This window comes from Saccopteryx leptura, chromosome 5 (genome assembly GCF_036850995.1).
Source record: "Saccopteryx leptura isolate mSacLep1 chromosome 5, mSacLep1_pri_phased_curated, whole genome shotgun sequence".
Lineage (NCBI taxonomy): Eukaryota > Metazoa > Chordata > Mammalia > Chiroptera > Emballonuridae > Saccopteryx > Saccopteryx leptura.
This window is the reverse complement of record NC_089507.1, coordinates 16695448-16721137: the sequence shown is the minus strand read 5'-3', so window position 1 is coordinate 16721137 and position 25690 is coordinate 16695448. Positions and strand designations below refer to the sequence as shown.

Here is a 25690-nt window from a genome sequence, read left to right as displayed (position 1 = left end):
AGGGCAATATATTGGCAGACAGTACCTGCTTCTTAGCGTGAGACATCAGGCTGTTAGGAACAAGAGCTTGGCGCTGAGTTAACCCTAGACGTTCAGCTCAGGGATGACCTTCTTTCCACCTCCCTGGATTAAAAAGAGAATAGATTAGGTGGCCCAGCATGGTCAGGAGACTAGAAGTCTTAGCTACATTCTAGCCCCTTCTTTTTTTTTTTTTTTTTTTATTTTTTTTTTATTTTTATTTTTTTAATAAATTTTTATTAATGTTAATGGGATGACATTAATAAATCAGGGTACATATATTCAAAGAAAACATGTCTAGGTTATCCTGTCATTAAATTATGTTGCATACCCCTCACCCAAAGTCAGATTGTCCTCCGTCACCCTCTATCCAGTTCTCTGTGCCCCTCTCCCTCCCCCTAACTCTCTCCCTCCCTCCCTCCTGCATCCTCCCTCCCCCCACCCCTGGTAACCACCACACTCTTGTCCATGTCTCTTAGTCTTGTTTTTATGTTCCACCAATGTATGGAATCATGTAGTTCTTGTTTTTTTCTGATTTACTTATTTCACTCCGTATAATGTTACCAGGATCCCACCATTTTGCTGTAAATGGTCTGATGTCATCATTTCTTATGGCTGAGTAGTATTCCATAGTGTATATGTGCCACATCTTCTTTATCCAGTCTTCTATTGAAGGGCTTTTTGGTTGTTTCCATGTCTTGACCACTGTGAACAGTTCTAGCCCCTTCTTTTTCTATTTTTATTCCCTAAAGCAAAATCTCAATGGTAAGGTTTGTAAACTGTTCAGGTCCCAAGACAGAGACTATGGTCTGTAACATTATGGAATTCAGGATGTGTATAGGATTTGTATACAACAGGCACAGAATAAATGGGCTGACTAGCGGTCTCATAGTCCCTAGCCTGCCACTATCTGTTGTAGAATCTTCTTTAGATGAGGACCCAGCTGGTCATGGTGCCAGGGGCTATTGCTTTTCAGGTGCTGCCCGGGAGAGCCCAGGCCACCCAGACTCTTCATCACTGTCACCACTTATATCAGTTGTATATAACAAACCCTCCCAAACACTAGTGGCTTAAAATCCTGGCAGGTTATGTAGCATGTGATCGATCTGTGGGGCAGCCAATTGGGCCAGGCTCAGCTGGGTAGTTCTTCTGTTGGTCTCATCTGTAGCAGCAGTGGGTCAATGGCCTCACTCACTAAGTGGCAGTTGAGTGGTGGTTGGCTGTGAGTTGCTCACATCTAGCAAGCTTTTCTGGGCTGGTTCCTGCGGTGTGGCGGGGGTCACAGGTTCCTAAGGACATAAAAGCAAGGATGAACCTGCCTGCACAAGTGCTTTTCAGCCTTTTCGTGAGGCACATCTGCAAACACTGCATCAGCCAGAACAAGTCACACGGCTGAGCCAAGCAAGGGTCAAGGTTACAGACAACGGCTGGGACACAGGCAGGAAATTATTCATGCCATTTTGCAAACAATCCACCATGTCAGTACAACAAGGTCAACAACAGAATCCAATCTTTCTGACTCTCAGGGGTGAAATTTCATTTGCAGATTTCCAAGATGCTGAAGAGGGGACGCTTGGTGCCAGATGTCCTAGTTGAGTCTCTGTTTCTCCACTTTACAAGCTCTGTTTTCCCATCTGATAAATGGGGATAAACATCCACCTCACAGGATTGATCTAGGCTCAATAAGGGCTAAATGTTGGCTGTGATGTTTCACACCTGTAAAATGGGTTCACACCCTGGCTGGTTGGCTCAGCGGTAGAGTGTCAGCCTGGCATGCAGGAGTCCCGGGTTCGATTCCCGGCCAGGGTACACAGGAGAAGCACCCACCTGCTTCTCCACCCCTCTCCCTCTCCTTCCTCTCTGTCTCTCTCTTTCCCTCCCGCAGCGGAGGCTCCATTGGAGCAAAGCTGGCCCAGGCGCTGAGGATGGCTCTGTGGCCTCTGCCTCAGGTGCTAGGATGGCTCTGGATGCAGCAGAGCGACACCCCAGAGGGGCAGAGCATCGTCCCCTGGTGGGCATGCCCAGTGGATCCCGGTCGGGAGCATGCGGGAGTCTGATTGCCTCCCCATTTCCAGCTTCAGAAAAATGCAAAAAAAATTATAAACAAACAAACAAACAAAAAAATGGGTTCACAACTTCTTCTCAAGCCACCCGCTCGTCTCCACAGGCACTCCGTCCGTCCTTCTGCAGGTATGGGAAGCTCACTGTTGGCGGTGGTCCCTAAGCGGGATTTCAGTGCACAGGAAAAACTGCCTGGAATAACATCAACTCCTGTGAGACCCCTGCCCCCTGCTCATTCTCTTTCAGTCCTCCCTCTCAGAAGTCTGGGTCCAATACTGATACACCTTAACACCTCTCCTGCCCCATGTCAAGCATCACACAGCTTTTACAATTATTTAGAATTTAACATCATTTTATTTTTAATGTTCATATTTTCTTTCTACCTATGACAGCTGATAATTCAAGAAATTAATATAAATAAACCTTAGCAGCTTGAAAAGCAATGTTAGCTATACAACACGCGGTTCATTCATTCGGCTGTTCCACCCATCTTTGGAAGCCCCCACCATGTGCCAGGTCCCGCGCCTTTCCTCAGAGAAGAGCACAGAGCAAAGCCCCCTGCCAGGGTGGGGCTCACCGTCTCAGGGCAGGAGCCTGATGGTCAGAAAAGGGCTGCATTTGGGGGGGGGTGCTTCTTGGGGTGACACACAGGTGCCCGCCCTGCCCACCTCTGGCCCTGCAGAGCGGTAATGCGGCCACGCTGGGGTCAGGGGTGACCTCCGGGCTGAGACCCGGGCGCCCCTACCCCGCGAGCCCGGGCGCGGGCTGGGGGCGGCGATCGGCGTGGCCCCGGGGCCCGCCCGGCTCTGGCTGCGGCCCAGGCGGCCGCGGCTCCTCCTCCCCTTCCTCCCGCCGAGGCTGACGTGGAGGCGACAGCGCGGGCGGCCGCGGGAGGCGGCGGCGCAGCGGCTCGGAGGTGCGGGCCCTCGCGGGGCCGGTGGCGGCGGCGGTGGCGGCGCAGCAGGCGGCGGCGGCGGCGGAGGAGGAGGAGGAGGGCGGCGTCCATGCAGCGCGCCCGCGCCCGCAGCAGGAGGCCATGAACGGCGACCGGACGGAGAGCGACTGGCAGGGGCTGGTGAGCGAGGTGAGGCCGAGGCGCCGGCCCGGCGGGATGGGCCGCGCTCCCGGGAGGGCGAAGCGCCAGCCCCGGGCCCGCGCTCCCGGGTGGGCGAGCCGGGGCGGGGACGCCCGCGGGGAGCGCACGGGTGGCCGCGGCGCCCGGCCCCCGCGCCGCCCTCCAGGTGCGCGCTTCCCGCACTTTCCTGTCTGTCCCGGTGCCACTTTCCTCCACGCCATCTGGTGCCGGCCTTTGGGGAGGGGCCTTCCCTCCGGCCGGGCTTGGCCCTGGATTGGCGAGAAGCCCGGGATCCGGCAGGAGAAGGAAGCCAAGCCCCACCTGCCTTCCAGTCACCGCTGTTTTGGAGCCAAGCGATTGGATGCCCGGTGATGAAGCGGAAAGGAGATGCCAGGAGGAAATCCGGGTCCTGGGGCAACACCCGGGCCAGGTGGCCTTGCCCGCAGCCGAGGTTCGGGTGGGGGAGGTCAGGACCCTCCGCAGCCTTCATTCATTCACTCTGGAATTAAATCAACACGTGTTAGCTGTCGGCCTACCAAATGAAACACAGGTGCAAAAGTCATTCGCTCTGTGGAAGCAGAGACACCACGCCTCCCTAACTATTTTGTCACAAACACTCCTGGGCCCCTGGGTCAGTTTTTTGGATTCCTATACAGTTTCCTTTCCAGTCCACCCTAAGAGTTTTTGGCTCGGGAAGGGCTGCCTGACTTCAGTAGGTGAGAGAGATTGCTGATGTCTCCTCACCGGCAACTTGCTTCTCCTGACTTGCCGTTATTTGTGAGGGTAGTTACTCGTGTCACCTAGCCAGCCTTACATCTACTGGAACTTCTCCCTTCTCTCCGTCCTGAGAATGATCCTCCGTCCCCAAAGCCTACTGTGGGGCTTCTTTTCCTGCGCGCACGTGCGCAGCGGAATGGGTTGCTCTTTTCCTTCCCTTGTGGGGGGTTGGAAGGGAAACCCTGTACTGACTTTCTCTTCTACACATTTTCTGGGCCTCCAGATCAGCCTAGTAACAGTACTTCATGTCTAGCGTGTGCAAAGCGTTGTATTTCTAGAGGAATGAGATGTCACAGCTTCTCCCATAGTTGAATTTGTTCACTCTTGGTCTAGTAGTTGAAAGCTTCTAAGTCCATAGGGTTCTGATATATTGTATTGCAGCCTGTTCTCATTTGGCCTCAGAGGCTTTATGTCAAGGGGCAGATTCTCTGGGCATCTTTTCTCTTGGCCCATCAAAAATTATACACAGCAGTCGAGGAGGCTGAAGGTGGCTCTTCATTGAAGTCGTGCTGGACTCTGACATGGTAGCAGAATACTCAACGGATGCCCAGCAGGGGCCTGGTACCAGAATACTCAGCGGATGCCCAGTAGGGGCCTGGTACCAGAATACTCAATGGATGCCCTGCAGGGGCCTGGTACATCACTAGGTCCTGGGGATTCCGTGGTGGAGAAAGAACACTTTCTGCCATCAAAGGACTCCTGGAGCATACGTGTAGTTTGGGCGGGGCCTTCCCAAGCTATGTTAATACTAAAAGAATGCAAAAGAATGGAATGCGAAGGATGGAAAGCCAAAGGAAGAAGGTGCTCTGTCTGTAATCCCACAATCTCCCTGCGAGGCTGTATGTTTTATTTGGCTTTCTTCCAAGGGCCTACACACTGAGCACCATACGCAGCAGGTGCTCAGAAAATGCGTGCAGGATAAGCTGAGAGCCAGGACTCGTCTTGCCTATCTCAGCTGTGTTTCTCCAGACGTGTGCCTTCCACAGACATTCATTAAAGGCTTAGGATGTGGAAGGCACACAGCGAGGGCCTGGGAGGTGTGAAATGAATGCAACATGCTTCTCACCTTCACAGTAGCTAACAGCTATTTCTTGTGTCCATCTCCGATGTGAAGCATTTTTCGTGGCCTCATTCATATAGTGGTATAAGGAAGAAATGATTTCTTATTTTACAGATCAGGAGACTGTGGCCCAGACAGGCTCAGGACCTTGCCCGGGGCCTCACAGCGGGAGGGGAAGAGTCGAAACTCAGGGCTGTCTGACTCCAGAGTTGGGATCACAAGGCCACACTTTGTATTTTAATCATCTGTTCATCTGTTTGTATCTTCCACCCACTAGACAGTAGGTTCTCCAGGGGTGGGAACCATTTCTTCTTCATTTTTGACTCCTCAGCAACTGGATTAAATGTTTCTCAGAATATGGTCTACAGATCACTTGCATCAGAGTTGTTTTAGAAGCAAAGAATCACTTTGCATTTGGGGGGGGGGCAATGCAATATTTTGAGTCTTACCCCAAATGTACTGTAGTGGATTAAAATCTCTCTCTGCACCCTCCAATGGATACATCTACCTAACGGTCTCCCCTCCACCCTCATGAGTGTGAACTTATTTGGAAATATGGTCTTTGCAAATGTAATCAAGTTTAGAATCTCAGGATGATATCATCCTAGATCTGGGTGATGTCCTTATAAGAGAAGATAGAGTTGAGATATAGAGACACAAGGGAAAAGGCTATGAGAAGACTGAGACACACCCAGAGGAAGGCCAGATGAAGATGGAGGCAGAAATGGGAATGATGCAGCCACAAGCCAAGGAATGCCAGGGGTGGCAGCAGCCACCAGAAGCTGGAAGAGGCCTGGCACCCACTCTGCTTCAGAGCCTTAGAAATGAACCAGTCCTGCTGTCACCTTGGGTTTGGAATTCTGGCCGACCCAGCCATAAGAGAAGAAATTTCTGTTTCTTAAGACACTCAGTTTGTGGTCATTAGTTGTGGCAACCACAGGAAACTAATACACACAGGGCATGAAAGTGCCTGGGGGGTACAGCTCCAGATCCACCTTTTCCACAAACTGAGCTAGCCAGGTGATTCCCCCGCTCACTCAAGTTCAGCCGGCCAGGTGCAGACTGTGCCGGGCGTGCAGAATTGGCTGGTACTCAGCCAGGTAGGATTTAAAGAAAAGTGTAGTCAGTGGCCAGTGGTCTTTCAAAGTGATTTTGGCTCCTAGCCAAAGGTACTGCAGAAGTTGCCACCAGACATCTAACCTGGGCTGAATGGGCTTTTTGACACATGCACATCTATTTCTGCAGAAGTCCTGGCTTCTCCCTCCCACGCGGGGTCCGCACTCCAGAGCCCTTCCTGCCCAGAGCCTTGCGCTCTCTTTCAATCAGTTTGCTTCCTCAGCTTGCCTCTAGGAAGCAGTTTTCATTTAAAATGATTCTGCAGAGATCAGTTTTATTTTCATATTTTCAGTATAACAAGCTGAAATTACCGCCTTCTCGCAGGCCCTGGAGTAAACATGGCCACGCATGTGAAGGAGGCATGGCTGCTGTTCTATTTGGAAAATTAAATGTCTGTGGAGGGGGAAGTGTTCTCCTCATCACCACCTGAGGTGATCTTTCCAAATCAGGGGACAATTTTGAAATGCAGCCGTGCGGACAATCAATAACTTTTTTATTTCCAAGATAAAAATTCTGGTCATTGCTCAGCCTGCTGCCCTATGATAAATAAGGCCTAATTCAGTTTCCCTATTTGAATTTTGGTTAATTAATTAGATAGCACTCACTCTTGTATTCCTGGAGCATGTTGTGTGCAGTCGCTGTGAGGCAGATAGAAGACAGTTAACCCTGGGCCTCTGCCCCAAGTGCAGCGACTGACTTTTGGAAGAGGGGTTGAAGAGGTTTGGAGTCTGGCTCGATGTCTAAGGTCACGGCTCTGGGTCTCAGTTGTTGACAGATCTGGGGTGGGGTGGGGTGGGGTGGGTGAGTCTTGGCTTTACCTCTTTCTTGAAGCAAATGATTAAAAATTCAGTCCAAAAGTGGTTCAGGTCAGAGGGAATTCATTGGCTGATGTTGTGGGTTGAATTGTGTGCCCAAAAAGATGTGTTCAAGTCCTAACCTGCCCCTGTATCTGTGATTGTCATTTTGTTTGGAAATAGAATCTTTGAAGATAAAATCAAGTTAAGGTGAAGTCATCAGAGTGGACTCCTAATCCAATGATCAGCATTCTTATAATAAGAAGGGGGAAATTTGGACACAGAGGTGCTCAAAGGGAAGACAAGGTGAAGTCACAGGGGAAAGAAGGTCCACGTGACAACAGAGACAGAGATTGAAGTTATGCAGCACAAAGCCAAGGCAGGCCAAGACTGCTGGCCACCACCAGAAACCAGGGAGTGGCAAGGAAGGGTCCTCTCCTAGAGCTTCATTAAGGAGCGTGGCCCCACTGACACCTTGATTTTGGACTTCCAACTCCCAAGAATATCAGAGAATTAACTTCCGTTGTCTCAAGACACCAGTTTAGGTGCTTTGTTGCGGCAGCCCTAGCAAACTAATTCATCTGAAATGGCTAATAATTCCAAGATAGGGGTGCTTGGACATAGCTGGATTCAGTACTCAAAAAGATGTGCTCTCTCCATCTTTTGGGTCTGCATGTTGCCTGCCTTCAGTATCAGCCTCCCATCCCCGCAAGTTCAAGTCCAGAGGTGAAGCCAGACACTCTTGCTTAGTACATCCCATAAGATCCCAGGAATTCCTCCATCTGAACTCACTGAGATCATTGGCTTTCCCTTGGGGAAATGGCTCTGGCGTCTAGTGATGTGATTGTCTGAGGCCTGGAGTTGTGCATGAGGCCCCGCCCAGACCACATGGACTGAGAGCATCCTGGGACATTGGAGGCTATTTAACAGGAGAAGGACAATGGATGTTGAGAGAATCACCACACTGTGCAACTTCCCTGAGTGTTTTATTTCCTCATCTTTAGATAGGATAATAAAGCGCTTACCTCATAGGTGCTATAATTGTGAGGCTGAACTGAAACAGTCCTGGTTAGTGCTTAGCTCTCTGCCTGGTAGCAAGTGTCTAGTGACCACTGTTACAATAAGGATGGACCTCAGAGCACAAACTCAGATCTTCACAAAATGAAAACTTCTTTATTTGGCTATAACTCTTTCATTTTCCTTACAAGTTCCCACTGTGAGGGTGATGGAAATGTAATCTGGATTGAGTCATGTCTCTCCATTTCCTTGCACTTGTATTTAAATTCTAGGGGGCCTAAGGAGCACTCAGAAGGGGTGGAGGGCTACATTTCTTTAGCCACACGCCGCATCTTAGCCGAATATCCGGTCACTGGACATCACTGTTGTGTCCTTCCTTGTTCTCCTTTCAGGCCCCTCTGGTCCTCTGGATCTCTGTACCACACCCATGTGACTGCCTGAACGAAGAGCAAGTTGGTATCATGCTCTTTCACTGCTCTGGGCATGGAGGACTTTGCTCTTTTGCCCAAGGTTGGGGCAAGGTCATATTCTGCTGCCCCCAAATCACTCCTGAGCTGAGGAGACCTTTGAGAAACTATTATGACACTTTCCGGATAGACGAACCATATAATAGCAGGCTGGGTCCTGGGGTCTTGGGATTATTTTATACTTCCTAAGAAAGAAGGGTATATTTGTTAGGGAAAAGTCTAACTCACTATAGCAAAGATTCCTGCCTCTCCCCAGTATAGTGTTTTAAATCAGGAAGGTATGTAGCTGCCTTTCAGGGCGCTGTGTGGTGGCCCAGGCTGGGAGAGCCACACTGCTCCAGGTGTCATTTAAGAACTCAGGTTGTGCTCTGTCTCGTTGCTTCACTGTATCTTCGGGGTTGGTCCTCGGCGGTATGGTTAAAGCTGCGTTGTTGCTGTGGTTTTGTCCCAGCCTGTGGGGAGGGGGTTACAGGGGACGGGGTGGGGGAGAAGTGCGGAGCAAGTGGCTTTCTTTTAATTAGGGATGACTTGAGAACTGTACAGATCACTTCTGCTTACATCCCACTGGTCTGAGCACAGCCATGTGGCCACTGTTAGCTGCAAGGGAGGCTGGGAAGGCGATCTTTGGCTGGATGTGCCCAGCTGAAACTCGGGCGAGTTCTTATCACTACCCAAAGTGATCTTTTAAAATATGGGGGGGGGGGCAAAATGTTAGTAGGGTATATAGGACACAAAGAACTCAGAAGAGAAAAAAATGATCAATTAGACTTTATCAAAATTTAAAATTTCTGGGGTTTTTTAAAAAAAGATTCTGTTAAGAAAATGAAAAAGAGAAGCCATAGACTGAAAGGACATGCGTGCAGAACACATAGCTTGTATCCAGAATATATAAAGAACTCTCACAACTTAATAATAAGAAAACAAGCAACTTAATTTTTAAAATGAGCCAAAAAAGTCAATGAGAAACTGCACTCAAGAAGAGATCTGGTTGGCAAATAAGCATATGAACAAGATACTCAACACTGTCAGTCTTTCAGGAAATGTAAACAAAAACTACAATAATATGCCACAACACACCTGTTACAATGGGAAAACCCAACAAATCAAACAGGGTAAACCAAGGCTGAGAAGGGTGAGGCACCATTGCAAGTCTCATATGTTGCTGGAGGGACATAAAATGGTGTAACCACTTTTAAGAACAGTTTTGCAGTTTCTCATAAAGTCAAACAATCCAGCAATCCTGTTCCTAGGTATTTACCCAGGAGAAATGAAGGCACATGTCCATACAAAAACTTGTATGTGAATGTTATAGCAGTCCTATTTATAATTGCTGAAAACTGGAAAGCACCCCAATGTCCATGAGCCGGTGCACAGATAAGCTGTGCTACATACATCCTTTAACACAGTGATCCCCAACCCCCGGGCCGCCCGGTACCGGTCCGTGGGCCATTTGGTACCGGTCTGCAGAGAAAGAATAAATAATTTACATTATTTCCGTTTTATTTATATTTAAGTCTGAATGATGTTTTATTTTTAAAAAATGACCAGATTCCCTCTGTTACATCCGTCTAAGACTCACTCTTGACGCTTGTCTCGTAAGTTCGACAATTATATTTAAAAATACCACAGTTTTTACGCTGGTCGCATAATTTTATTTTGTGCATTTATCCATCCCACCCTAAAGGCTGGTCCATGAAAATATTTTCTGACATTAAACTGGTCCGTGGCCCAAAAAAGGTTGGGGACCACTGCTTTAACAGAATCCTGCTCAGTGTTAAGATGGCACAGACTACTGATCCATGCAAACAGATGATGGATGAATCTTTTTTTTTTTTTACAGCATTGTTTTTTTTTGGTTCTTATTTTTTTATTTTATTTTTTTAAATTTAATGTAGTGACATTGATAAATCAGGGTACATATGTTGAGAGAAAACATCTCCAGATTATTTTGACATTTGATTGTGCTGTATACCCCTTCCCCAAAGTCAAATTGTCTTCTGTCACCTTTTATCTGGTTTTCTTTGTGCCCCTCCCCTCCCCCACCCCCTCTCTCCTTCCTCGCCCCATCCCCCCTCCCCCCACCCCCCACCCCTATTGTCATCACATTCTTGTTCATGTCTCTGAGTCTCATTTTTATGTCCCATCTATGTATGGATTCATATAGTTCTTAGTTTTTTCTGATATACTTATTTCACTCCGTATAATGTTATCAAGGTCCATCCATGTTATTGTAAATGATCTGATGTCATCATTTCTTACGGCTGAGTAGTATTCCATAGTATATATGTACCAAAGCTTTTTAATCCATTCGTCCTCTGATGGACACTTGGGCTATTTCCAGATCTTCGCTATTGTGAACAATGCTGCTATAAACATGCGGGTGCATTTCTCCTTTTGGAGCCGTTCTATGGTGTCCTTGGGGTATATTCCTAAAAGTGGAGTAGCTGGGTCAAAAGGCAGTTCGATTTTCAGTTTTTTGAGGAATCTCCATACTGTTTTCCACAGTGGCTGCACCAGTCTGCATTCCCACCAGCAAGCAGTGCAGGAGGGTTCCCTTTTCTCCACATCCTCGCCAGCACTTATTCTGTATTGTTTTGTTGATGTGCGCCATTCTGGCAGGTGTGAGGTGATATCTCATTGTGGTTTTAATTTGCATTTCTCTAATGATTAGTGATGTTGAGCATTTTTTCATATGCCTATTGGCCATCTGTATGTCCTCTTTGGAGAAGTGTCTATTCATTTCTTTTTCCCATTTTTTGATTGGATTGTTTGTCTTCCTGGTGTTGAGATTTACAAGTTCTTTATATAAATTTTGGTTATTAACCCCTTATCAGACGTATTGTCAAATATGTTCTCCCATTGTGTAGTTTGTCTTTTTATTCTGTTCTTATTGTCTTTAGCTGTGCAAAAGCTTTTTAGTTTGATATAGTCCCATTTGTTTATCCTGTCTTTTATTTCACTTCCCTGTGGAGATAAATCAACAAATATATTGCTGCGAGAGATGTCGGAGAGCTTACTGCCTATGTTTTCTTCTAAGATGCTTATGGTTTCACGGCCTACATTTAAGTCTTTTATCCATTTTGAGTTTATTTTTGTGAGTGGTGTAAGCTGGTGATCTAGTTTCATCTTTTTGCAGGTAGTTGTCCAATTTTCCCAACATCATTTGTTAAAGAGGCTGTCTTTACTCTATTGTATTTCCTTGCCTCCTTTGTCAAATATCAGTTGTCCATAGAGCTGTGGGTTTATTTCTGGGTTCTCTGTTCTGTTCCATTGATCTATATGCCTGTTCTTATGCCAGTACCAGGCTGTTTTGAGTACAGTGGCCTTGTAGTATAACTTGATATCAGGAAGTGTGATACCTCCCACTTTATTCTTCTTTTTTAAGATTGCTGAGGCTATTTGTGTTCTTTTTTGGTTCCATATAAATTTTTGGAATATGTGATCTATATCTTTGAAGTATGTCATTGGTATTTTAATTGGTATTGCATTGAATTTATAGATTGCTTTGGGTAATATAGACATTTTAATGATGTTTATTCTTCCTAACCATGAGCACGGTATATGCTTCCACTTGTTTGTATCTTCCTTGATTTCTTTATCAATGCTTTGTAATTTTCCAAGTGCAAGTCTTTAGTATCCTCGGTTAAGTTTACTCCTAGGTACTTTATTTTTTTGGTTGTAATAGTGAAGGGGATTGTTTCCTTAATTTCTCTTTCTGACTGTTCATTGTTGGCGTATAAAAATGCCTCTGATTTCTGAGTATTGATTTTATATCCTGCCACTTTGCTGAATTCATTTATCAGGTCCAGTAGTTTTTTGACTGAGACTTTAGGGTTTTCTATATACAATATCATATCATCTGCAAATAATGATAGTTTTACTTCTTCTTTTCCAACTTGAATGCCTTTTATTTCTTCTTCTTGTCTGATTGCTGTGGCTAGGACTTCCAGGACTATGTTAAATAAGAGTGGTGAAAGGGGGCACCACTGCCTTGTTACTGATCTTAAGGGTATTGCTTTTAATTTTTGCCCATTGAGTATGATGTTGGCTGTGGGTTTTTCATAGATGGCTTTTATCATGTTGAGGTATGTTCCCTGTATTCCCACTTTGCTGAGAGTTCTGATCATGAATGGGTGCTGGATTTTATCAAATGCTTTTTCTGCATCTATTGAAATTATCATATGGTTTTTCTTTTTCTTTTTGTTTATGTGATGAATCACATTGATTGATTTACGAATATTGTACCAGCCTTGCCTCCCCAGAATAAATCCCACTTGATCATGGTGTATGATTTTTTCCATATATTGTTGGATCCGGTTTGCTAATATTTTGTTGAGGATTTTAGCATCTATATTCATCAGAGATATTGGCCTATAATTTTCTTTCTTTGTGTTGTCTTTGCCTGGTTTTGGAATCAGAATTATGCTCGCCTCATAAAAGGAGCTTGAAAGTCTTTCTTCCTCTTGCATTTTTTGAAATAGTTTGAGAAGGATAGGAGTTAGTTCTTTTTTGAATATTTGGTAGAATTCAGTTGTGAAGCCATCAGACCCTGGACTTTTCTTTGTTGGGAGTTTTTTGATAACTGTTTCGATTTCATTTGGTGTAATTGGTCTGTTTAGGTTTTCTGATTCTTCCAGATTGATTTTTGGAAGATTGTATGTTTCAAGGAATTTGTCCATTTTCTCTAGGTTGTCTAGTTTTTTGGCATACAGTTCTTCATAGTATTTTCTTACAATATTTTGTATTTCTGTTGTGTCAGTTGTTTATTTCTCCACCTTCATTTCTAATTTTATTTATTTGAGTCCTCTCTCTCTTTTTCTTGGTGATTCCAGTTAAAGGTTCATCAATCTTGTTTACCTTTTCAAAGAACCAGCTCCTAGTTTCATTGATCCTCTTTATTGTTTCTTTAGCCTCTATGTCATTTATTTCTGCTCTAATCTTTATTATTTCCTTCCTTCTACTACATTTGGGCTTTACTTGCTGTTCTTTTTCTAGTTCTTTTAGATGCAGGGTTAAGTTGTTTATTTGAGCTTTTTCTAGCTTCTTAAAGTGTACCTGTAGTGCTATGAACTTCCCTCTCAATACTGCTTTTGCTGTGTCCCATAAATTTTGCGTTGTTGTATGCTTAATGTCATTCGTTTCCAGGAATTTTTTTATTTCTTCTTTGATCTCATTCTTAATCCATTCGTTATTTAACAACCTGCTATTTAGTTCCATGTGTTTGAGAATTTTTAAGCTTTTCTGTTGTGGTTCATTTCTAGTTTCATGCCGTTGTGATCGGAGAAAGTGCTTGATATGATTTCAATCTTCTTATATTTGTTGAGACCACTTTTGTGCCCTAACATTTGGTCTATCCTAGAGAATGTACCATGAGCACTTGAAAAGAATGTATATTCTGCTGCTTTAGGGTGAAAGGTTCTGAAGATATCTATTAAATCGAGTTGATCTAGTGTGTCCAATAAGTCTGCTGTTTTTTTGTTAATTTTCTTTCTTGAGGATCTATCTAATGATGTTAGTGGAGTATTGAAATCCCCTACTATTATAGTATTGCTGTTGATCTCGACCTTTAAATCCATCAAAGTCTGCTTTATATATTTAGGTGTTCCTATATTAAGTGCATAGATATTTATAATAGTTATATCTTCCTGTTGGATTACTCACTTTATCATTATGTAGTGGCCTTCTTTATCTCTTACTATATCCTTTGTTTTAAAGTCCAATTTGTCTGATATAAGTATTGCTACCCCAGCTTTTTTTTTCATTTCCATTTGCATGAAATGTTTTTTTCCATTCTTTTACCTTCAATCTATGTGTATCTTTTGTTCTAAGGTGTGTCTCTTATAGACAGCATATGTATGGGTCCTGTTTTCTTATCCACGCAGCTACCCTATGTCTTTTGATTGGATCATTTAATCCATTTACATTTAAGGTTATTATTGATATGTAGTTGTTTATTGCCATTTTATTCTTTAAAGTTGTATTCCTTTTTTGCTATATTCTTTTCCCACTTTGATCTGTTTACAACAGGCCCCTTAACATTTCCTGCAGCATTGGTTTAGTTGTAATGAATTTCTTGAGTTGTTTTTTGTCTGGGAAGCTTTTTATTTCTCCTTCGATTTTAAATGATAGCCTTGCTGGATAAAGTAGTCTTGGTTGTAGGTTCTTGTTCTGCATTACTTTGAATATTTCTTGCCATTCCCTTCTGGCCTCAAGTGTTTCTGTTGAGAAGTTGGATGTCATCCTTATGGGGGCTCCTTTGTAGGTGATAGCTTTTTTTTCTCTTGCAGCTTTTAATATTTTCTCTTTATTGCTTAGCTTTGGTATTTTAATTATGATGTGTCTTGGTGTAGGTTTCTTTGGGTTTCTCTTTAATGGAGTCCTCTGTGCTTCTTGAATTTGTGAGAGTTTCTCCTGCATTAATTTAGGGAAGTTTTCAGCTATGATATGATTGAACAAAGTCTCTATTCCTTGTTCTTTTTCTTCTTCTTCAGGAACCCCTATGATACGGATGTTATTTCTCTTCATGTTGTCACAGAGCTCTCTAAGAGTTTCCTCAGACTTTTTGAGTCTCTTTTCTTTTTTCTTCTCTGCTTTCATGCCTTCATTCCAGTTGTCCTCCAACTCGCTGATTTGATCCTCAGCTCTATCTATCCTGTTTTTAATTCCTTCCATTTTGGTCTTTATTTCTGATATTGTATTTGTCATCTCCGACTGATTCTTTTTTATACTTGCTATTTCTTTATTTAGGTGTTCATAATGACCATCCATTGTTGTTCTAAGATCCCTAAGCATCCTTACAATCATTATTTTGAACTCTGCATCTGGAAGTTTGATTATTTCCATATCACTCAGTTCATCTCCTGAAGGTGTCTCTTGTGGTTTCATTTGGATTGCACTTTTTTTGTCTTCTCATTGTATCTGTGTTTGGGTGTTTTGCTTATAGAGCTGGTTGAGTCTAGGTTTGGTGTTGTCTGCCTCCACTTTTTTGGGGTTTTTTTTTTTGTATTTTTCTGAAGCTGGAAACGGGGAGAGACAGTCAGACAGACTCCCGCATGCGCCCGACCAGGATCCACCTGGCACGCCCACCAGGGGTGATGCTCTGCCCACCAGGAGGCGATGCTCTGCCCTCTGGGGCTTCGCTCTGCTGCGACCAGAGCCACTCTAGCGCCTGGGGCAGAGGCCAAGGAGCCATCCTCAGTGCCCGGGCCATCTTTGCTCCAATGGAGCCTTGGCTGCGGGAGGGGAAGAGAGAGACAGAGAGGAAGGAGAGGGGGTGGAAAAGCAAATGGGCGCTTCTCCTATGTGCCCTGGCCGGGAATTGAACCCGGGTCCCCCGCACGCCAGGCCGATGCTCTACCGCTGAGCCAACCGGCCAGGGCCTGCCTCCAGTTTTCAGTTGTGTTATTTCTAGGTCTTCTTGGGTTGGTATCAGCTATTATTTGTAATGCACTTTTGGATTTGGGCTGCTTTGAAGTCTTGATTTGTTTGTTTTCTTAACAGGTGATAGTCTTGTTTACTGATCTCAGCAGGGGGCTTCCTTGATACTGGATCCAGGAATGCAATGGGTGTAACCTGAGACTCTGAAGGCCTCTTCTACCAACTAATCACTCTGGGGGCAGGGTGTTTTCTCAGCTTCAGTAGGGGGAGGTGTATCTCAGATCTCCATGGAGACTTGAGTTACTGCCCCTCCTCCCCACTTCTTGTTTTCAGCTGTGTCTTGTTGCGCTGATTGGAGCTGGAGAGATGTCTGGAGATCTCTGATCTGGAAGCAATTCAGTACTGTTTTGTGAGGAAGGACCAGTTCCTCCCCCCGCTATGGCCACCTCCAGCACGAATGAGTCAGCTTTTTTTTTTAGGTCGTCTCCTGCATTCCTTAGCCCCTCACAGTCTGTCCCTCTCTCTTTCCTTTCCACTTAGGATATAAGCTGGTCCTTTTAACACACCTCGCTCCCTGGTCACCAGGCAAGCGGCTGCGAGCAGTACCTTCTGCTCTTTTCCCTGGGGTGAGATCCCCTCTGGGCTCTCAGCATCACCCCCCCCCTCCATTCCTGTAAGCAGAGGAGATTCAGGTGCTCCCTACCAGGTTTGTTGTGGCTTCTTCTTTGCTCCTTGATTTTTTTTTTTTTTTTTTCATTTTTCTGAAGCTGGAAATGGGGAGAGACAGTCAGACAGACTCCCGCATGCGCCCGACCAGGATCCACCCGGCACGCCCACCATGGGGCGACGCTCTGCCCACCAAGGGGCGATGCTCTGCCCATCCTGGGCGTCGCCATATTGCGACCAGAGCCACTCTAGCGCCTGGGGCAGAGGCCACAGAGCCATCCCCAGCGCCCGGGCCATCTTTGCTCCAATGGAGCCTTGGCTGCGGGAGGGGAAGAGAGAGACAGAGAGGAAAGTGCGGCGGAGGGGTGGAGAAGCAAATGGGCGCTTCTCCTGTGTGCCCTGGCCAGGAATCGAACCCGGGTCCTCCGCACGCTAGGCCGACGCTCTACCGCTGAGCCAACTGGCCCGGGCGATTTTTGAGAGCTGTTCTTATAGTCCAGAGTTGGTTTTTCATGCTGATTTTTCCTAAATTGATTTGTATTCCAGTTTGGTGGTGAGAGCTGTGCGTCTGTGCGTCTGCCTACTCCGTTGCCATCTTCCGTCTCCGATGATGGATGAATCTTAAAAGCATTTGGCAACTGAAAGAAGCCAGGGTCTCAAATGTATCTACTATAAGATTCCATTTATATGAAATTCTTGACAAGTCAGAACCAAAAATACAAAAACCAGATCACTCTTTGCGAGAGCCCGGGAGTGGGGGGAACAGTTTGACTGCATAGGAACACACGGGAACTTTTTGGAGTGGTAGGCATTGTCTGTGCCTTGATTGTGGGGATGACTATGAGACTGTAGAAGTTTATGAAAATTCACAGAACAGGTGAATTTTTCTCTCTGTAAATTATGCCTCTAACTTATATAGAAAAATATCATTTTTAAAAGGGGAGAAATAGATATTCAAGATAATTATCACTATAGGGACTTTACTCCTTACCTCTCTAATTCCTCAACTTACCATGTTTCCATCACAATTAGCCATATCCCCCCACTTCAGTCCTCCAGTCCCTATTACGTCCTCCCCATCCCAGGCTGACTGGACAAAACTCAGTGTTTATTTATTCATAGAGACTCACTGAGCTCTCCTTCCTTGCCTTTTTTGCAACTTTGAGATCTTTTCTAGTCTTTGTGTCTGTTGGGGGGGAGGGGTAGCCATGGGGAAAGGAGCTGCCAGGAGACTCTTCTAGGCCCTGATATTTTAAGGACTGGGCTTTCAACTGACAAGCCAGTTAACTGTGTTCTGATAGGTGCTCCCCTCCTTGGAACACAAAGGCAGAATGTCTGGCTTTTCAAAGGGGTCAGGAGTATGTAAGGAGAAACAGTGTCGGGGTTACAAGAAATGGAGGCCAGGTGGATAGATAGGGTTTCTATTAATATTTCAAAATATTGCTTATATTAATAATATTACAATTAAATGAAAAACAGTGCATAATATAGTGACCAAAACATTTTAGACACAGGCAGTTGGTGAGACTTTATGAAATAGGAAACTGCTTCTTAGAAGAAGTGGCGCTTAAACTGGGTCCTTCCGTCCTTCCCCTTTGGCTGAAGAGGACATGGACAATCATGACAGGAAACGAGTGTGAACCCTGGGCAGGTGGATGACTTTTGAGGAAATGCACCAGATAAAGACAGAAGCTAGTGGGTTAAGGTATAGCGGACATTAAAGTTGGCTAGCCAGGTTGGACCAGATGGTGAACAACTTTAAAGCAAGACAATAGGGTACCTGGTAACAGAGAGGCACTGGTTGCTATTCTAGCTGGAGTCCAAGGTGATGGAAAGACTTGGAATAGATTTGTTTCCACTGAACTCCACAATCACTGAGACCTGATCATCTGCAAGCCTTTATTTACAAAATAGAGACAAACTTGGTAACTTTGCCGGGAATCAGGGAAAGAAAAGTATAGATGAGAGATCAGTAATCGAGTTTTTTCTGTCACCATCAATGTTCCCTAATATTCCAGTTGCACCTGTGTCATCCCACTTATCATTGGGTTTTCTCACTAACCTCGGACTTGTCTCTCTCACCACTGGACCCAAAAGAGCTAGAACTCTTTGAAAGTGATCTTAACACTTAACACTTTTTAAAAGTGATCTTAATTTGTGATCTTAGCACTTAGCAGTGTACCTTGCCATTTGTGGGTACTCCATGAATGCAGGTTATATGAATGCTTGGATGTTTGAATGCGTGAAGTGGATACAACAGCATCAGTGGGAATAGAGAAAATGGTATGGCAATGAGAAAGATTGTAAAGGATGGCCCCTACAGGAATTCATAGCCAACTAGATTGGGAATATGGAATAGAATGAGTCCGAGATGACTCTTGACTGGTACAATAGAAGGTTTGGGGGTGATGGAGTCTGCCGTGAGGAGGCCGAGTTCTGTTTAGAACTCTGCATTGTTCAGTTTCCTGGGAGCGCTGGAACTCTTATGAGGTGAGCTTCGTCCTTGCTGGGAGTATTTTTGATGAGCCACTCTCTTCACAGAGGCAGACTAATTTCAGAGTAAGTTCATTAAAAGTAGCACATAGGGGATGGTGAACACAGCTGCTATTTTTAACTGATGGGGTTTGTGTTCTCTCCTGGACAGAGAAATTTGCATATGTGCTTCCAAAATTGACAATTTCTACTCCTATTATGTTAAAAATTAATTTACTGACTCTCACATTGAATAAAATAATTGGCTGAAGATTAGAAGAGGACTTTGGCTAGTCCCCAGAGTACATGACATTTCTCACTCACTGCCTGGTTTTCCACCAACAAAACCATCCTGGGACTTTGGGTACCTCATGGCCAAGGGCCGTGTCTGTCACCCATCGGGGAAAACTGCACCAGTGGTAGGGGATGCCTGGTCCCCAGGGAACATGAACCTTTGATTAATTCTTTATTTTGAAGTCTTCCTCTTTTCATTTTACCTCTTCTAGTCTACTTCTGTGTCCATTATTTTATGTTATTTTAGTGTAACATCTTTTTTTCCCCAAGAAATTGTTTTCAAGTGTTTATTTTAATAGGTTCAGAACAAAATGTAATCATTATAATTTAATAAATACAAAATTGAGAGAAAACAAAACATCTGAGGAAAATAATTACAATACTCAGATGATGAATTAAAAGACATTGGAAAAGAGTACTTGTTGAAATAGTGAATGCTTTATAGAATATTAACTAGATTATTAAAAGTTTAAAAACCTACTCTGTTTTATGTAATAGCTAAAAGCAGTGGCATCTGATCTGATGAGGAATTGTCAAATAGCTGTAAGCAATGATTAAGCTTCCTACGGGACTGATTTGGAGAAAACCAGGTTTTAAAGCACCAACATATCTTAATTATGTTCGGGTTATCAGATATTCTTCAAGCTAGTCCACCCTCTATACCACTAACCTATAGAGCCACCTTATAAAAAACAAAACACTTTCCACCAGGGTCTCTTATGCAACAGTGTTCCATGGGTATTAAAGGCGCTCCTCAAACTGTCCGTGGCCTTTCTAGCCTGTGTCTCATTGCTCCCCTCATATATTGACTGCTCCAGCCAAACTGATCCGCCATGCATTCCAGTTTCCACCTTATTTTTATGCCTTGACCCTGTGCAAGTAGGCTTTCCACTTCTTCCTGGCCACTGCCTCTACCAGTCTTTTTTTTTTCTTTTAATAATTTTATTTTTTTAATGGGGTGACATCAATAAATCAGGATACATATATTCAAAGATAACATGTCCAGGTTATCTTGTCTTTCAATTATGTTGCATACCCATCACACAAAGTCAGATTGTCCTCTGTCACCTTCTATCTAGTTTTCTTTGTGCCCCTCCCCCTCCCCCTTTCCCTCTCCTATTCCCCCCTCCCCCCTGTAACCACCACACTCTTATCAATGTCTCTTAGTCTCACTTTTATGTCCCACCTACGTATGGAATAATGCAGTTCCTGGTTTTTTCTGATTTACTTATTTCACTTCGTATAATGTTATCAAGATCCCACCATTTTGCTGTAAATGATCCGATGTCATCATTTCTTATGGCTGAGTAGTATTCCATAGTGTATATGTGCCACATCTTCTTTATCCAGTCTTCTATTGACGGGTTTTTTGGTTGTTTCCATGCCCTGGCCACTGTGAACAATGCTGCAATGAACCTGGGGCTGCATGTGTCTTTACGTATCAATGTTTTTGAGTTTTTGGGGTATATACCCAGTAGAGGGATTGCTGGGTCATAAGGTAGTTCTAATATTTTCAGTTTTTTGAGGAACCACCATACTTTCTTCCATAATGGTTGTACTACTTTACATTCCCACCAACAGTGTATGAGGGTTCCTTTTTCTCCACAGCCTCTCCAACATTTGCTATTACCTGTCTTGTTAATAATAGCTAATCTAACAGGTGTGAGGTGGTATCTCATTGCAGTTTTGATTTGCATTTCTCTAATAACTAAAGAAGATGAGCATCTTTTCATATATCTGTTGGCCATTTGTATTTCTTCCTGGGAGAAGTGTCTGTTCATGTCCTCTTCCCATTTTTTTTATTGGATTGTTTGTTTGTTTGTTTGTTGTTGAGTTTTATGAGTTCTTTGTATATTTTGGATATTAGGCCCTTATCTGAGCTGTTGCTTGAAAATATCATTTCCCATTTAGTTGGCTTTCTGTTTATTTTGTTATCAGTTTCTCTTGCTGAGCAATAACTTCTTAGTCTGATGTAGTCCCATTCATTAATATTTGCCTTCACTTCTCTTGCCTTTGGAGTCAAATTCATAAAATGCTCTTTAAAACCCAGGTCCATGAGTTTAGTACCTATGTCTTCTTCTATGTACTTTATTGTTTCAGGTCTTATGTTTAGATCTTTGATCCATTTTGAGTTAATTTTAGTACAGGGGGACAAACTGTAGTCCAGTTTCATTCTTTTGCATGTGGCTTTCCAGTTTTCCCAGCACCATTTATTGAAGAGGCTTTCTTTTCTCCATTGTGTGTTGTTGGCCCCTTTATCAAAAATTATTTGACTATATATATGTGGTTTTATTTCTGGGTTTTCTATTCTGTTCCATTGGTCTGAGTATCTATTTTTCTGCCAATACCATGCTGTTTTGATTGTCGTGGCCATATAATATAGTTTGAAGTCAGGTATTGTAATGCCCCCAGCTTCATTCTTTTTCTTTAGGATTGCTTTGGCTATTCGGGGTTTTTTATAGTTCCATATAAATCTGATGATTTTTTGCTCCATTTCTTTAAAAAATGTCATTGGAATTTTGATGGGAATTGCATTAAATTTGTATATTGCTTTGGGTAATATGGCCATCTTGATTATATTTATTCTTCCTAACCAAGAACAAGGAATATTCTTCCATCTCATTATATCTTTTTCGATTTCCCTTAACAATGGTTTATAGTTTTCATTATATAAGTCTTTTACATTCTTTGTTATGTTTATTCCTAGGTTTTGTTTTTTTTTTCCTGAAGCTGGAAACGGGGAGAGACAGTCAGACAGACTCCCGCATGCGCCCGACCAGGATCCACCCGGCACGCCCACCAGGGGCGATGCTCTGCCCCTCCGGGGCGTCACTCTGCCGCGACCAGAGCCACTCTAGCGCCTGGGGCAGAGGCCAAGGAGCCACCCCCAGTGCCCGGGCCATCTTTGCTCCAATGGAGCCTTGGCTGCGGGAGGGGAAGAGAGAGACAGAGAGGAAGGAGGGGGGGTGGAGAAGCAAATGGGCGCTTCTCCTACGTGCCCTGGCCGGGAATCAAACCCGGGTCCCCCGCACGCCAGGCTGACGCTCTACCGCTGAGCCAACCGGCCAGGGCCGGTATTTTATTTTTTTTGTTGCAATCGTGAAGGAGATTATTCTTTTGAGTTTATTCTCAAATGTTTCATTGTTGGCATATAGAAAGGCTATTGACTTCTGTATGTTAATTTTGTATCCTGCGACCTTACTATATTGGCTTATTGTTTCTAGTAGTCTTTTTGTGGATTCTTTGGGGTTTTCGATGTATGGGATCATATCATCTGCAAAAAGTGATACCTTTACTTCTTCTTTTCCGATATGGATGCCTTTTATTTCTTTGTCTTGTCTGATTGCTCTGGCTAGAACCTCTAGTACCATATTAAATAAGAGTGGAGAGAGTGGACAACCCTGTCTTGTTCCTGATTTAAGGGGGAAAGCCTTCAGTTTTGTGCCATTTAATATGATGTTAGCTGATGGTTTATCATATATGGCCTTTATCATGTTGAGATATTTTCCTTCTATACCCATTTTGTTGAGAGTCTTAAACATAAAATTGTGTTGTATTTTCTTGAAAGCCTTTTCTGCATCTATTGATAAGATCATGTGGCTTTTGTTCTTTGTTTTGTTGATATGGTGTATTACGTTAACTGTTTTACGTATGTTGAACCATCTTTGAGATACTGGGATGAATCCCACTTGAGCATGATGTATTATTTTTTTAATATGTTGTTGTATTCGATTTGCTAGTATTTTGTTTAGTATTTTAGCATCTGTATTCATTAGAGATATTGGTCTGTAGTTTTCTTTTTTTGTGCCATCCTTGCCTGGTTTTGGTATGAGGGTTATGTTGGCCTCATAAAATGTGTTTGGAAGTATTGCTTCTTCTTCAATTTTTTGGAGACTTTGAGTAGAATAGGAACCAAGTCGTCTTTGAATGTTTGATAAAATTCACTGGTATAGCCGTCTGGGCCTGGACTTTTATTTTTGGGGAGGTTTTTAATGGTTTTTTCTATTTCTTCTCTACTAATAGGCCTGTTTAGGCTTTCAGCTTCTTCTTGACTCAGTCTAGGAAGGTTGTATTGTTCTAGGAATTCATCCATTTCTTCTAGGTTGTTGAATTTAGTGGCATAAAGTTTTTCATAGTATTCTACAATAATTCTTTGTATATCTATGGTGTTCGTGGTAATTTCTCCTCTTTCATTTTGGATTTTGTTTATATGAGTCTTTCTCTTTTTTCCTTGGTAAGTCTTGCCAAGGGCTTGTCAATTTTGTTGATCTTTTCAAAGAACCAGCTCCTTGTTCTATTAATTTTTTCTATAGTTTTTCTGTTCTTTATTTCATTTATTTCTGCTCTGATTTTTATTATCTTCTTTCTTCATCTGGTTTTGGGTTGTCTTTGTTCTTCTTTTTCTAGTTCCTTAAGGTGTGAAGTTAAGTGGTTCACTTGGGCTCTCTCTTGTTTGTTCATATATGCCTGAAATGATATGAACTTCCCTCTTATCACTGCTTTTGATGCATCCCATAGATTCTGATATGTTGTATTGTCATTTTCATTAGTCTGTATATATCTTTTGATCTCTGCACTTATTTCTTCTTTGACCCATTCATTTTTTAAAAGTATGTTGTTTAGTTTCCACATTTTTGTGGGATTTTTTCCCTCTTTTTTGAAGTTGAATTTTAGTTTCAAGGCTTTATGATCAGAAAATATGCTTGGTACAACTTCGATTTTTCTGAATTTGCTGATATTGTTTTTGTGGCCCAACATATGGTCAATTCTTGAGAATGATCCATGTACACTGGAGAAAAATGTATACTCAGTCACTTTGGGATGAAATGTCCTGTAGATGTCTATCATATCCAGGTGCTCTAGTGTTTTGTTTAAGGCCACTATATCTTTGTTGATTCTCTGTTTGGATGACCGATCTAGAGCCGTCAGCGGTGTATTGAGGTCTCCAAGTATGATTGTATTTTTGTCAGTTTTTGTTTTAAGGTCAATAAGTAGCTGTCTTATATATTTTGGTGCTCCTTGGTTTGGTGCATATATATTAAGAATTGTTATGTCTTCTTGATTCAGTGTCCCCTTAGCCATTATGAAATGGCCATTTTTGTCTCTGAGTACTTTTGCTGTCTTGTAGTCAGCATTATCAGATATGAGTATTGCTACGCCTGCTTTTTTTTGGATGTTATTTGCTTGGAGTATTGTTTTCCAGCCTTTCACTTTGAATTTGTTTTTATCCTTGTTACTTAGATGAGTTTCCTGTAGGCAGCATACAGTTGGATTTTCTTTTTTAATCCATTCTGCTACTCTGTGCCTTTTTATTGGTGAGTTTAATCCGTTTACATTTAGTGTAATTATTGACACTTGTGAGTTCTCTATTGCCATTTTATAGATTGCTTTCTGTTAGTTTTGTGTCTTGTTTGATCCTTCTCTTTCATTTTTATGTCTTTTGTTTTTATTTGGTTGTATTCCATACATCTTTCCTCTGTTGCTATCTTTTTTAAATCATGTGCTTCTGTGGTGGTTTTTTCAATGGTGGTTACCTTTAAGTAATGAAAAGGGTTCCTACCCTGTTCATTGTAGTGCACTATTTTGTGAGTACTTTTGCACTCCATCGTCCTTTGCTACTGTTAATCTTCATCCTCTCCCCCCCTTTTTGTTGTTGTCACAGTTTAAATTTGGTTTTATTGTGTTCACTTGGAGCTCTTACTTGTGGCTTTGTTTTTTTTTTTTTGTTCTTTGTATCTGATTTGAGAACCCCTTTTAGTAATTCCTGGAGTGAGGGTTTTCTGATGATAAATTCCCTCATCTTTTCTGTATCTGTGAATGTTTTTATTTCTCCTTCATATTTGAAGGATAGCTTTGATGGGTATAGTATTCGTGGCTGAAAGTTCCTCTCTCAGCACTTTAAATATTGGGGTCCATTCTCTTCTAGCTTGTAGAGTTTCTGTTGAGAAATCGGATGATAATCTAATGGGCCTTCCTTTATATGTTGTATTCTTCTTTTCCCTGGCTGACTTGAGAATTTTTTCTTTGCCATTGGTTTGTGCCAATTTCATTATGATGTGCCTTGGAGTAGGTTTGTTGGGGTTAAGAAAACTCGGAGTTCTGTTTGCTTCTTGAATTTGAGGTTTTAGTTCTTTCCATAGACTTGGGAAGTTCTCATCTATTATTTGTTTGAGTATGTTCTCCATTCCATATTCTCTCTCTTCTCCTTCTGATATACCTATTATTCTTATGTTATTCTTTTTGATGGAGTCAGATAATTCCTGTAGGGTTATCTCATTTTTTTAAATTTTTGAGTCTCTTTCTTCTTCTCTCTGTTGTGCCTCAAGTTGCTTGTCTTCTATTTCACTAATCCTACCTTCTATCTGGCCTGTTCTATTAGCTAAGCTTGTTACCTCGTTTTTCAGCTCGTGAATTGAGTTTTTCATCTGTGTTTGATTTGTTTTTATAGTTTCATTTTCCTTGGAAATATATTCTTTGTGTTCATTGAGTTGTTTTC

The 25690-nt window shown here is 43.0% G+C and overlaps 1 protein-coding gene across 3 annotated transcripts in view; it reads left to right on the top strand.

The window, feature by feature from the left end:
* Nucleotides 1-2453: 2453 nt before the first annotated feature.
* CCDC149 (coiled-coil domain containing 149) overlaps nt 2454-25690 on the top strand; it is a 115134-nt gene continuing 91897 nt past the window's right edge. For 2 of the 3 annotated variants that reach the window (XM_066384836.1, XM_066384834.1), the window contains exon 1: nt 2454-3163. In XM_066384836.1, coding sequence (XP_066240933.1) covers nt 3116-3163 — 48 coding nt within the window. In that variant the 5' untranslated portion in view covers nt 2454-3115. The remainder of the gene's footprint in view (nt 3164-25690) is intronic. The other variant, XM_066384835.1, reaches the window with a different exon arrangement.